The 15,180-nt window shown below is 27.0% G+C and overlaps 2 protein-coding genes across 2 annotated transcripts in view; both read right to left on the bottom strand.

Annotated features, from left to right (window-relative positions):
* LOC119676554 (mitochondrial coenzyme A transporter SLC25A42-like) overlaps window positions 1–15,180 on the bottom strand; it is a 71,718-nt gene that overhangs the window by 41,738 nt on the left and 14,800 nt on the right. The window lies entirely within an intron of this gene.
* LOC119676553 (mitochondrial coenzyme A transporter SLC25A42) overlaps window positions 9,378–15,180 on the bottom strand; it is a 7,409-nt gene continuing 1,606 nt past the window's right edge. The window contains exons 2-8 of the mRNA XM_038087793.1: window positions 15,031–15,177; window positions 12,320–12,434; window positions 12,064–12,252; window positions 10,312–10,431; window positions 10,103–10,248; window positions 9,847–10,033; window positions 9,378–9,631 (exon numbers count right to left, since the gene is read on the bottom strand). Of these exons, the coding sequence (XP_037943721.1) occupies window positions 9,484–9,631; window positions 9,847–10,033; window positions 10,103–10,248; window positions 10,312–10,431; window positions 12,064–12,252; window positions 12,320–12,434; window positions 15,031–15,177 (1,052 nt within the window). The 3' untranslated portion in view covers window positions 9,378–9,483. The remainder of the gene's footprint in view (window positions 9,632–9,846; window positions 10,034–10,102; window positions 10,249–10,311; window positions 10,432–12,063; window positions 12,253–12,319; window positions 12,435–15,030; window positions 15,178–15,180) is intronic.

Below are 15,180 nucleotides of genomic sequence, written 5' to 3'. Positions count from 1 at the left end.
AGCCTAGTTCTTGCCTAGATACCTCTGATTTGCTTCTGTGAAAAGACACATATTGAGAAATAATTTATCATTTATTTTAGTATTCATAAATATATATAAATTTTTTACTTACACTGTTCACTGTTCCATTCTGACATTAAAAATAAAATACTCGTGTAAATAGAAAATAAAAAGTACTAAAAACTGATAGAAGAAAAATATTGTGCGTGGATTGGTTCTATTACCTTTTTCAGAATTTCAGAAAAGAAATGAATGAGAAAAATTTTAATTCATTAAATGCAGTAAACTGTGCGAAAACTGTTATAAAAACTAATTTTAATGCTCAATTTTACTCAAGTGTGACATAGGCTAGTAAGTTTCTTCAACAGTTCTAGCTGATGAAACTACTGACTCTATTTTGTTTATTAAATAATTTAAATTAAATGCTTTGATAAACTTAATTTTTACAGACAAAAAATGTTAAAATAAAAAATTTCAAAAAATCTGATAAACAAATGAATTATTAACTTTAATTTAAGCACCAACACAACTACAACAACAAAATGCATTTTACGACGGCATGTAAGCAAGCAAGCAAGAATAAAATTTTAAAATCTTAATACAAGTTGGATGAAAGGACGGAATAGAAGGAAAAATATTTAAACGTTGTTTAAACCTTTATCAACAGTTTGTCAACAAAAACAACAACAACCATAACAATAATAAGAGCATTGGTTTTGCTGCATAAAACGACTATAATGACCAGAACGAATGTTGTTGTTGGTTTTTATTCATTATTCTTTTTGTGTTTTTGTTTGTTATAATTTATACAGTAAAAGAAAAGAAGTCACCAGAAAAGCAGGCAACAGCAAAAGCAACAGTAACAATAACAATAACAACAATTAAGAAAAATATGATGGCAGCAGCATAAAGAACAACTACAATTTTTGTTTGTGGTGTTGATGTTAGCTGTTGCTGTTGCTTTTGTAGTATTTTGAATTTGTAAATCTTTTTTTACCTCTTTTTCCAAGAATGACGACTGACGACTAACTATACACACCACGGCAAATGCGACGATAGTTCGTCTATAGCAACATCAACAAAACACATACAGTGTTTGTATATACAGTATGGAGAATGAAATGAAAATTATGATACGTACGTACACACGTGCATACATAACAAAAAACAGGCAGACAGTCAACAGAAAGCAAGTGGAAACAAATCGTGTTAATGTTGATAGAATTAATGTAAAATTCTTAATAATATAAACAAAACTAAAAGTATATGGCAATGCTTAATACTACAATTTGAGAGAAAAAAAAAACTTCTATTGTATTTTGTATTTCACTAAAAAAAAAAAAACAAAAACTTTATAAGAAACTTTATGAAAGGTTTGTGAAATAAATTATGGATAAACAAAAGGGTTAGTTTTAAATTCTTCGCAGATTAGTTTTGTTGTAAATTAAAGAAAAAAAAACAAATTTTTATTATAACAAATAATGATTTTAAAATCATTATTATTTTATTAGCAAGATTAAAAATTTTACTAACTTCATTTTATAGTGAAACTTGGAATCCTCTTATGTTGTTACGTTTTCCTTAATTGTAAAAAAAAATTTGTAAGAAGCTTTTTGAAAGGATTGTACAATTGATGTACACAATGGACAGTACTTGACAACATTCTGGGGAATATTTCCTAAATTATTATAAATATTTTATACATATTTATATTTGTTCACAAATATTGGACTGTTTTTCGTAGTTTAAAAATTCAAACAATTTTTATTAAAAATTTTAACAAAATTTATTAAAAATTTTAACAAAAAAAATTTTTAAAATTTTAACAAAATTTATTAAAAATTTTAACAAAATTTATTAAAAATTTTAACAAAATTTATTAAAAATTTTAACAAAATTTATTAAAAATTTTAATAAAAATGTTGTTTACTAAAAAAATATTGTTTATATTTAAAAATATTTTGTTTCTTTATAGAACCTATCACATGTATTATATTAAAAGAATCACATTCATTATTAAAACAATTAGGAAACATAAGCAACAACCTCAACATTTATAACTAAAGTAGTAGTCAGATAATAAAAATGTCCTCGAACTAACCAACCAACCAGGTTCAAATTTTTGGAAGATGTTTTTGTTTTAATAATTTTTTTTTATTTTAATAGTTTCTTTTACCTTAAATGTTTTTTTATCTTATAAGTTCTATTTTTATTTTAATAACTTTGTGTTGTCTTAATATTTTTTATTTTAACAATTTTTTGTATCTTAATAGTTTTTATTTTAATAATTTTTTTTTTTAATGATTTTATTCTATTTTAATCATTTTTATTTTAATAGTTATAATTTCTTAATCTCTATTTTAACAATTTTTATTTCATAAGATTTATTTTAATTATGTTTTCTTAATTTTAATTTTAATAATTTTATTTTTTATCTTAATAGCTTTTGTTTTAATGATTTTTTTTTATCTTAAAAATTTATTTTTAAATGATTTTTTTATCTTAGTTTTTATATTATTGATTTTAATTTTCTTTTTTATCTTAAGTTTTTTTTTAATATTTTTATTATTTTTTTATATTTATTTTTTATTTTTAATCCCTATTTCAATAATTTGTTTATTTTAATAATTTTTATGTCAATATAAAAATATTTAAAAATAAAATAAAAATATTTTTATAAATATAAAATTTCTTTTTTTTATTAATTTATATGTTAATAAATTTTATTTCAATAATTCTTATTATAATAATTTATAAGAATCACTATTCGACAAATCCATAATAAGCATAGTAAGCATTAGAATATATTGACAGGATAATTTTTCAATTTCCTAAACAGATGAACTCAAAAGAATGAAAATAAATTCCCGCACACAAATTGAAAACGAAAGCAGTATGCATTCTGCGCAATAAAACCTTCTATCTCCCTCACACAGCAACATGTGAAATTATAAGGGAAAATCTGTATTATAACAAAAGCAACAACAAATGTCTGTTCCAGTCGCTATCAATGATTTATAGCTCGTGAAGATATTAAAAATTCTAAGTCATTACTACCCACCGATATTGTTTTCAAAACATATACATATTTACTTGATCAAATAATAAATACTGCGTAATAACATCAAAAAGTAAGTTTTTTAAGGTGCAATATTTTTTTAAAATAATATTAAATATTGAAAAATGATTTAATTTAAATAACTATAATATATGCAAGAAACTGTTCTCTAATATATTTTAAGTAATTAGAAAATGTTCTTGTAAAATACATAGTCTCATTTAGAGCAAATAATTAATGATCTTATAAGTATCTCACATTTTTCAAAATATTATTCTCAAAAATATAAATAACCACAAATAGAAGTTAACATTTTTAATAAGTTCTAATCTATCTAGTCTTATCAAAATGCCAATAGTAGTTAAATATAAATGCAAAAACATTAGCAAAATGTGTCCTTGAATGTAATTAACTTTGCCTTTTTCATTTTCACTTATTACCGCCACTGTGCAGGCATGCAACAGGATGAGAAATAATAAAAATAAAATTCCTTCTTTTTCTCTGTGTGCTGCCGCCTCCACTTATTTTGCCTCTTTTTCTTTTTGTTAAATATATTGTTTTTTATTTTACTTTAGCAGCTATTTACCTCACAAATACATACAATGCTTCTTCTGCTTATGTTTGCACCGCTGGTTTATTTTTAAGCACCGATTTTTTTCTCTTGCTTTTTCTTTATATGTAACTGCACTAATATTTTAACACAAAAACTTTGAAATCAAGTTGCACAAACATTTAATGTAAAATATTATTTTAAATGCTTTGTAAAACACTTCCGCGGAACTACTTTATTATAAACTTTAACATCTGAATCCAAGGACTCAAAAATTTTAATAAATTTTATATAAAACTTGCAAATCTACCGACGGCACAACTCACGCTCTTTTGCTGAGTCAAACAGAATGAATAAAAACCTACGACTGTGGTCACGCAACCAACACAAAAAGCGAATAATGACAAGTTGATGGAGTGGAATGTATTTAAAATGTGGAAGCCGATTCAACAGGGTTGCATTCAAATATAAGAAGAGTATAAAGAAAGCACCAAACACTTTTTCCGAAAACAAGATTACATGCTAAGTACAACAACTATTTCAAATAATAAAAAATTGTTGAGTAATATTTATAATAAATTAGTAAAGTAATAGTAAAATTCAATTAACTATTCCTTTTGTTATGTTTTCTACTACATGTTGAAATTTTACTGGCGGTATCTTTGTTAAAAAGAAAAAAAATTATTTTGGAAAATAATTTCAGATATTAGATAAGTACTATATTTGCTTAATTTTGCATATGTAACATGTTACAATTAAATTTTTTAATTAAATTACTAAGGCACTTTAACATAGTATTTACAAAACACAACTACTTATCATTGTATTTTTACTTACCCAAGTACGTAATACCTAAATAATAGTGAAACTAATATATAGTCTTATACTAAAATTCAAATAATTTTTTATTATTTTTTTATTGCAAGTACTTATTCTAATAGACCATCTATTTAGCATAAGTTAATCATTTTTCTGAAGATTCAAATGAGAAAATATTTCAAACTTGTGATGATAATTCGTTATATTTTTTTAATACATTGATTTTAAATAAAACGTTAAATAATATTTTCTAGCAAACTTACACTGTGCACTTAAAAGAACTAATTTTTAAGATCCTGTTAATCCTGCGTCTACAAAGGCTAGACTTATACTATGATCCCACTGTAGCTAAGTCAATTTATGTTAATCAAATTAAGATTTGGTCGTTTCGATTGGTATAAGTTGATTTATGTGTCAAAAAGTTCTAGGAGAGTCTCTTTCTGTTTACATTTTAATTGTTGGCAGATATATTGTAGTCTTATTTACATTTTGACAAATTCCCTTTTAAGAAATATATTTTCAAAGTTGCATTCGAAATATTTGGGTTAAACGCCGATTAAATTTTAATTTGCAGACTAAATTAAAAAAAAATAAGTGGACTCACAAAAACTCGCAAATCAAAAGTAAAATAACTAAAATATCAGTAAGCGTATAAATACGTTATACAAATTTAAGCGGTCTATGAGTTTTTCTTAGTATCCTTAATATCAATTTACATTCGAACATAAAGATCTTGCCAAAGTATACGTTCAGTAAAATCGCCAATTCATACTATCGTTTAAAAATTTTATTTAGTTTTACTAGGCGTTTACACTGATCCAACTTTGGCAAGATTTATACATATTTTCGAATTTTGGCTGTGAACAAAAAATTATATGTGTTACTGAATGCGAAAATCTTGCCAGAGGCTAGTCAATGTAAATGGTGGGTTATGTTGTATACACCTTTTGAAAAACCAGTCACCATTGTGCTATACGATTACCAACTAAAAATAGCACAATCGAAAGATTATATGGTGAGTCATGAGCAAGCGTGTGAATAATTCTTACAGACTTTTATTGTGCGGTATTGAGCGCAAGAGCCTGCTGGACATAAAAACATTGAGTTTCTCGAAATGTTTGAAAAGTAACAAGTTAATATATTTATTATTTTGATTTAAAAATAGAATATCAAATTAAAGTTAGATCTGCAGCTAAATACAGCACACATAACTTCTGCCACAACCTATGTTAAACATTTTAGTAATTAGACAAGAGTAATAGTAATTTGTAATCAGAGTAATTAGAAATAAATTCCAGATATATATATATATATGTATATATATAAGTAAAAAATCGAAATATTCCAAAATATACAAAAAAGTGACAAGATTAATGATATGAAGAATTTAAATACCAAAATTATTTTGTAGGTTAGAATACGTAACTAATATAAAATAATTAAAGCTAATGAAATAATAATTTTAATGAAGTAAACCAGCATAGTAACAGTTATTAGAATTAGGTACAATTCTACAATATAAATTTAGTCATCTTTCGATATTGCTCACTGAAGTAATACTTAAAATTTTTAATTATTTCATTTTAGAGTCAAATCAACACTTAAGTGTGCATTGTAGAATGGGTCCTTAAAGTCTAGCATTACTATTTTTAGCATTTTTACACCATACCGTTAAACATATAGTTAATAGTTATCTGCCCCATCCAGAGAAGTCTGGTAATAGGAATGAAGTAGGAATAGGTTTATTGCGTATGAATACTCATATAATGCATCCATAATCTGTAAAAAATCTATTATGATACATTTTTTAAATGGGTCCACTCTACTCATGGATTATAGATTAGCATTTGAATGTATAGATATTGAGATAATAATTATTAAAAGAGGTGATTTTTTAATTAAACGTTATTAATCATTTTAAAAATTTTATTAGTTTAAATACAAAGAAAAACTTCAATAGAACAATATTAACTGAAATAAATTTTATTTTAAAACTATTTATAATGAAGTACACCTTAGTTATTGATGTTTGTATATATTTTACTTAACAAATTTTTTGTTAGTAAACATTTTGTTTGTATCATATGATATGATAATAATTTTCTCAGAACCATTAAATTAAACTGTAAGACCCTTCGACTACATTTGAAGAGCAATAAAATATATCAATAAACGATTGATAAGGCATTTGAATTTATTTTTTCAAAGAGCTGCATTATACTTTAAATTGTTAAAACAAATGATAAACATATTAACATGTTTATTTATATACATTAGATTTGGATAGATATACAGGTATAAACTGAGTTAAAATTAACCTTTTCTAATAATCTCAAATTGAGAATAACTGCGGAAAAATTAAAATAATATATAAATATTGATATTAGATGTTTATGTTTAACGTTCGGGAATTGTAGTAAATTGTTGTTATTTTAAATTATGATAACGAAAAATCCCCTAATGAGCATTAATACATTATATTGCATTTTCCTTTGAGTTTTTAAATACTAGAACACAATTCAGAATTCAAAAATAATTCAAAGTAAAGTTATAAATTCGTTTGGTAAATTTAAGAATTATAAATCCATATAAATATAAATTAGTATAATAATACAGTTAAAATTACTTAGTATTTGATTCAAACGACACTCTTCTTCATCTTTTCGTTGAAGTCTATTTCTTTCAATATATTTCGTTAAATTTGGATGTATATCTCTGATTTGAAAAATTGTAACAATATTACCTGAGTAAAATATATTAATAATAAGTTTATTGAAATATATATTTATATATATTTACACTTAATAGCCGTTATTAGTAGTATATATAGAATCGAATATTATGTATCAATGCAATGTTCAGAAAATTATATATACTTTCTAATAACTGATATTATCTACTTATAATTTAATTTTCAAATAATTTAATTTATATAGTTATCTATATATATATGATCGAAAGCTGAGCTTTTATTAAATAAAAATCATGCTGTTGGTAACCATATCCTATACGTTCTACTCAACAGCATTGCCAGCTAAAACATGTTTGTAATAATATTTACGTTATATTTGAATATGCTTTGCATTTATATGGCGACTTTAAAGTCGTTTGAATTTAATTCAGTCCAAAACAATATTTGTATTTCCAGTACTTCCAGCGTTTTCACTTTTTTATATTGTTTCCGCATCAAAACAAAAAACAGCTGATGAAATTGTATCGTGACTTGAAATGAATAGAAAATGAAAATAAGTTCTGCTTTGAAGAAGACAGATGGCATTTTTAATAACACAAACGACATTGTTATTGGAATAACTGAATTGTCTAATAATCGATTAAATAAAAGTCATATAATAATAAAAGAGCTGTTAGAGAATGCAATTGTCATTCAAATATTCGCATAATATCAGCACCAAATTGAAATTAGAAATGTTGATGGAATCTGAACCAGTGTTTAGCACCCATAGTCTACGTACATGTGAAGTTGTACAATAACCTAACAAAAAGGTAACCAATGTAGTGAGAGAATTCTCTAAAGAATATTAACAACGACTTTCATGTCATGGTAATGTTGAAGTTTCTAACTCTAGATAAATTTTTAACGGTTATGACTTAACGAACAACTACGTCAGATCGTATGAGAGTATTAACAAGGAGAGTATAACCAGTTATAATTGAGATCTTAGAATAGATCGGGTCAAAAAATACATAAGGGATAGAGCTTTGAAGCTAAATGCGAAAACCGACAGGCTACCTTATTTAGCACGATCTAATCTCAAAGTAATCACTAACCGTACAGGGCGGTACGCAGATCTTAGATCAGTCATTAAATAAGTGGGACTCTGCAGAAACCCACCAGCTATTAAAGAGTAAAAGTGCCCAGATGCACTAACTCGGAAAAAGCTTAACATTACTTCTTATATATATAGCCCAAAGAGGTTTAAAGGAATTACAAATACGTATTTATGCACCCGAATATAAATTAAATAATGTGTAAGTAAGAAGTAAAGGGATTCTTTCGAATGGATGAGATTCCCAACAGTGACTATACCAATTGTAATTGTAAAATGAATCTATTCATTTTTATAAATCCCTACAACAAAATAATTGACAGTCTAGATTTCATTTGTTTCGATCAGGATATAGTTATAAGGATCTCAATGTATTGACGACCCAACTAAAATATTAATTCCTAAAAGGCATTTAACTATATGTGAACTTATAGATATCGTGACGTTCGAAATGGTTTTCGATACGAAAATACTGTTAAGTTCTTAAGCTCTACTGGGATTAAAATATGCTAATACTAGTGACATTACAGTTTATAAGAATAAAATTTAATATTGCAACAATTTTTATTTTATTTTATTTTAAATTCATAAATTAATTTATACAATTTTCTTAAAATTAAATTTAATAGACACACAGTTCAGCTTAAAAGTTTTTTTTTTAAAGTTAACAGTTATTCAATTAAAAAACTTTAAATAAATTCTTCAAGAAATAAAACGTATACTTTTAATATTATAATATAAAACGTAATATACAAATATTTAAAAAATATTATTGTCCTTTGTGCTTATATAAATAAACAATTTCTTTTCAAAGGAAAAACAAAATTAAAAAAATCGTTAAAAAATAGGTGAAATTTAACGATTTAATAATTTTGCGTTTTTTTTTTTACATCAAAATTCTTCGCAAAAGCGTATAAGCGCAATATTTATATACAATTTTATTATATAAAAAATAAAAGAATTTTATAAAATTTAATTTCCTAATTTTTTAATTAACTGAAGTTTATTTTTTGTTTCTATTTTTGAATTTACTATTAAAATTAAATTATTAACATTTTTAAACTAAATAAATTTACATGATTTTCATTAATTTAGTAAAATGAAATCATAAGATAATAAAAAAAATAAGAACATTTAAAAAAAAATCTGTAGTAATTTTTCAATTTTAACAATTCTATGACTCTAAACAGACAACACATAATATAGTAATCTAAATATAAGCCTAATATATATATTTTAAAAGCTTATAGACTTTTTACTACCGAAATTCAGTTTCTACCGCGTTTCAAATGAAATAATTCTCTAAGCAGTTCTTTGATTAAATCGTATGTAGAGAAACTAATACCAACAGCTATTGGTCCTTTAATCCAATTCATACTGAGTCCTTTATAAAAACCGCTTTTAATACCTTCCTCTCTGCAAAATATTCAAAATATTCCATTAATTCAATTGTTAACTTTGAGAAATTTTTAGAAACATATAAAGTAAAGCCATAAAGCACTGATTAACAATAACAACAAATATACTTAGACCGATTTCACAGTCGTGACTTAAGTCTCAAAACTGTGAAATTGTCGGTCTATTGGAAGTTGTCGGTCTAGAGTTACTTTAATAGTTAGTGGGTTTCTTACCTGTAAATTTTTTTCAAAGTCGAGTATATGGTGGGATAATTATTATTGCCATTTCTATTAACACGCATAGTTTGCATACGTCTGCGCACAATATCCAGTGGATAGCTAGCCGTTTGACCAGCAGCACCCGCTGCTGCACCAAACGCCAGTGAGCTTAGAGTATTTGGTTTACTATTGCCAGTTATTTCTGTTATAAAAAATTTTATTAACATTAAATTTTATTAAATAATATATATGTATATTCATTTCACTATACCATAATATTCTCGTTTTAGTGTCTCATATGTGAAGAATGATGTGCCTGCATATGGTATGACGCCTAATATAGTTGCCCAATAACCTCTGTATAATGTACGTGGACCTTCTTCTATCCAAATTTTTACGAATACTTGTCGTAATGTTCTATAAAAAAACAAAAATTTAAAAATTATTAATTTTTATTTACAGATGATCTAACTTACATACCTATATCCAGTATATTTATCTGTCACTGCCATACGTGCTCGCGCTAAATCGAGTGGATAAGTTAAAGATTGAGATGTAATGCCTGCTAATGAACCTGCTACGAATCTTCGACCTTTTGTGCTAAAAAAAAAATAAAAAAATAATTCTTTTAAATTTTTTTTATAATGATTATAACTATCTTTGGACTTTCCCGGAGCTCTACTACTTTTTATAGTAACTTGTTAAGAATTATATGTTTCTCAAATTACAATAATATATCATTTAAGAACTATAACTTTTAAAGATCCATAATATGAAATAAAAGCGAATGGTTAAGTTTATTTATTATTTTAAGTGCTTAATAACAAAAATTGTTTTATATGATAATATATATCCTATATATATAAATGTGTAATAAATATCCCCATGGTTGAATATTGGCCTAAACATAAAAAGTGGACAGCAGGACTATATGCTATAGCCCGCTGGGCTTGTGTAGTTCCTTTGTAAGATGCAAAACGGCACTTGATCGTCGAAACTTAAGAGTGGATCTGGGACGTAGAACCAGCCGTTCTTGGAACAGGGACCACATCGTCAATATTTACAAATATTTCCGGGATTTAATACCTTTTTATTTTACTCGCTCCCGATTTCTACTACTAGCCACTCTAATACCTCACCTCAGATCCCCACAAAAACCAGTTGACTGTTAATATTACAAACTTAATGTGGGCCCACTCGTTAGGTTGCAACAAATTATAAAGTGGATTAATATTATTAAAGAACGGATAACGCTACAATGAGGCATATAAAATCTATATGGAGAGAGTCTTCTCAGTTAAATTACAGAAATAAATTCTGTTGACAAACCTAATAATGTCTCTTTGTTCTAGGCTCTAGATCTTCTTTAATTCAAAAGAGGGTACTGGACTCGTTTTTTGGCAAATCACACGACACGAGTAGGTAAGATTAGCGAAGGTCCCAGACTGTATCAAACACAATCTGCAGGAGTCGAAGTCCCGAAGTTTCAATAGTAGTTAGGTAGTAGTTAACAGGAGCATCGTCAGTTAAGAACCACTGATTCTTTTAAGTTTAATTTATTTAGACTGAGAAACTTCTCATTTGTGGTGTTGACTGGAAAAAGTCTTGTTTGTTCTTTTGGGGTCGGCAAGCATGATATACATATATATATACCATATATATCAATTTGCTCTATATTAAATTAAGTTCTACATAATGTGACAAGTAGATATTTGGTAGATCAATTATTTGTCTGGAAAAGCGGAACGTCTAATTTGCATTGAGAGAGACTCGCAAATCTAACAGAAAAGGTTATATGAATTTATTCGGCATGCATAAACCAAGAATATGTGATATTTTCATACTGTAGTTTATCTAAATTTCTTGACAGCATCACCTACATTTTGATAGCTTAAATTTATAGTTTTCATATTATATCTAAGAATATATGGAAACAAAACTTATAAAAAGTTCTACTGGTAGCGAAAAGTACCTATCTTTAAAATTTACTTGGAACAATTACTTGTATGAGTTTGCTTAGTCCATTAGTATATTTATCTATGATAGTAATATATATCTTTAAGTTATTTTTATTATATTAGACAAATTTAAACCTATTCTCATAATATTCATACAAATTTATATGCTTTTCAGTTAACCTCAGTTTTTGGTTATTGACATTATTCTGAAACTTTTCAAGACGATCAGCAGTATATATGTTTATTTGTACTATATATCTTTTATCTTACTTACTCTGTGCCATCTTTATCCACCATAAGAATTTTTCTCCACTGTTCATGTGAACTAAATTGTATGGCAGCGTAAGGCACAATACGCGCCATGGTTGCAGAATTTCCACGCCATAACGCCAATAGGCCCTCTTTGGCATAAGTTTGTTTAAGGAAATCAAGAGCGGCTCTAAATGAATATGGTACATCTTTGCTAGAATATTATATTTAATATTGGTAATATTAGTTTAGTGCAGTTTATTTAAAATATTTCAATCTACCTTATTTGAAAATTTATTTTCGTTCGATCCAACGGCGCAATAGTTGTCTTTGCGATAGCTCCAGCTGCAGCACCTGCTAATAGACTGATAAGGACGGCATCAAAATTTGTAGTGCCTTAAAGGGAATACAAATATACAAATATAATGTTAATTCGATGCAGTGATATATATATATAGTATCCATTAAAAAATATAATAAGTAATGTTTTTAAAGATCACTGCAGTATCAGGAAATGGAAAGAATATGTTTTGGTCTGTACATATAAAAGTTGCATAAAAGAAAATATACCTAAGTGAAGATCATATTTTGGGTAAAGATATAAAACTCGGTAAAGCAGATAAAATATTACAATGTGTCGAGGAAATCCGACTCCTAATTCGTTAAAAGGGCACAAAAGATCTTGGGGCAAAATCCTCCAACTTAATAATATTTTAAATAAGAGAGGAACATTAACAATCAACAAATAAATTTCTGTCATGATTTAGGTTAATAGTTATAAGGAAAGCCCAAAGATATTTTTATAGCTTGATATTGACAGTATTTACATTTATAGTATGTCTTACTAATGCCTAATAAAATATATTAAAGACAAATGGAGTAATATTATAGTTTGAGTAGGTTGTTTAGGTAACAACCCTAATCAAGGTTAGCTTTTATCTTAACATAGAGCATTTAAAGATGAATTCTAGTCATGTAAATCGAAGCAATGAAAAAAAAAAACAGATGAATGGTGAGATATTGATTTAACCATATAATGATGTTCAGGAAACTTGTTAATAAGGTACATTAGGCATAATTAAGAAAGTGCTCTTCTATTGTAATACCTTCTTCATAGCAGATGTTGCCACAAAGATTACTCCTGAGATTATATCAAAGAAATTAATTTAAGGTCAATTGCTATTTGTCATAATTATTAAACGTTACTAGTACTATTAAGTACTATTTTTTTGACACAAGTATCAATATAACAGAATTAAATAATAATAAACTACATACAGAAGGCAAAAGTTGTGAAATTAAACTGGAATTTGCTTGTCATAATCAGCTTAATTATATATGTCAGAAATTATATATAGTAATTATATATAGAAATTAAAATATAGTAGAACACAACAATGTTTGGTAGTCTTTATATATACATTAATTTCTTACCTTCATCGAAATCTTTAGAGAGTTTGAAAAAAAGGTTCATCCTTATATCGTAAATTTTGCTATATGTTCTTCACTAAAATTTAAAGTGTTAGAAAAATGGTAATAAATAAGCTGAAGCTATTCCGGTATTTTTTTATCAAGTTAAGTGCACAATAAAATTTTTATGTATAACTCTTGAGAATAGGTATTGTGTAATCGGTTAGTTAAGCATGTTTAACTTAAGTCGCTTAGCAAAAGAACGCGGCAGATAAATTGAAGAAAGTGTCCTTTGGCGAAGTTTGCATAATAAGCCTGGAATATATATAAGCGATCTTTTCTTTTTTTCGATCTTTTCATTTTTTCTTCAGATTCATTTAGTGATTTGAAACTTCAGAAGATTTGTACGGTTCTTTTGTTTTACTAACTTGCTTTATTGAGCAGTAACGGACTTATCCATCTTGTGACCTCTTATAATATATAAAACACTACAAAACTGTCGAAAGTATTTGCGTTAACAAGAAGCCTAATGAGACAAATAGATGATGTGTATCAAACTGTTTTCCTTGGGTTTTTTATTGCTACTACATTGTAGTATCCATTAATATAAGTTAACGTCTCATAGATATTTGTTAATATATGTCTCGATCATAAGGAGTTGGTTGCCCCCTTTTTCAAGGAAAGAACAAGCAAATACACTGAACAGATTATAACAATAAAACTATTATAATATACTATAATAGACTTTTTTATATTATTCTATTCTACACTACACTATCATACAGCATACCAAGTAATAAATCATTATCATCGGAGCAAATAGAGAAGAAAAATGAGGAGGCAGAGAAGGAAGAAAATGAAGAAAAGATAAAAACCATATAGCTCTGAGATAGACGCACAAAGTTGAATATGTATATAGTTTAAGAGCGAAAATTTGTTAGGTAAGGTTATGTTAGGGTGTCAGTCTTGTACCCAAGAAAGTCTACTTGAGCTCAAATGGCTCGTTGTGGTACCACAGGATTGGCGTCTGTTCATACATAGACTAAAGGTCAGCATACGACCAACGGCGAAAGGCAACGACTCCCACATTAGGTAAAAATAACCCAACCTGACAGTTCTATGAACTTCGCTAAGTGCCCTCCTCTCATTAAGTAAAGATGAACCACCTGACAGTTTTATGAATTTTGCTAAGTTCCCTCCACGATTAAGTGAAGATGAACCAACCTTACAGATCTATGAACTGGACTAAGTCCCCAATTTTACAGGATGACAGTTCGGTCAGGTTGGTAAGAAAAAGGACCCTGAACATTTTAAATATTCTCCTAGCTATAGATTAGCACTGACACATGAGATAGAGCACAGTTTCTTCCTCATCCTCAAAACCATAACCACGACAAAAGTCATTATTGGGCAAACCCAGTATGATAGCATGCCTACCTATTATGCAGTGGCCCGTCAGCACCGATATCCTAGTGCTGAGAAAATATTTGATATAAATAGAAGATTCTTTAATCCGAATAGAATGAATGTTTACTTTCTCTGATAAAATAGTTTTTTCTTTACAGAAAATTAATGTACTGACCTTTTTTACTGGTTTGGCCTGTAAGGTTTTCGGTAGTTGTTGTTGTTGTAGTTGTAATTGGAGTTGCAGTTACTGTTGTTGCAGTTGCTGTGTTTAGTGACGCTGTGGTATTACTAAATGAAGCAGGTAAGGATGCGGCTGTTGCTGCTA

The sequence above is a fragment of the Teleopsis dalmanni genome, chromosome 2 (genome assembly GCF_002237135.1).
Source record: "Teleopsis dalmanni isolate 2A chromosome 2, ASM223713v2, whole genome shotgun sequence".
NCBI classification, from domain to species: domain Eukaryota; kingdom Metazoa; phylum Arthropoda; class Insecta; order Diptera; family Diopsidae; genus Teleopsis; species Teleopsis dalmanni.
Note: the sequence above shows the minus strand (reverse complement) of the source record. Positions and strands in the feature narration are given on the sequence as shown.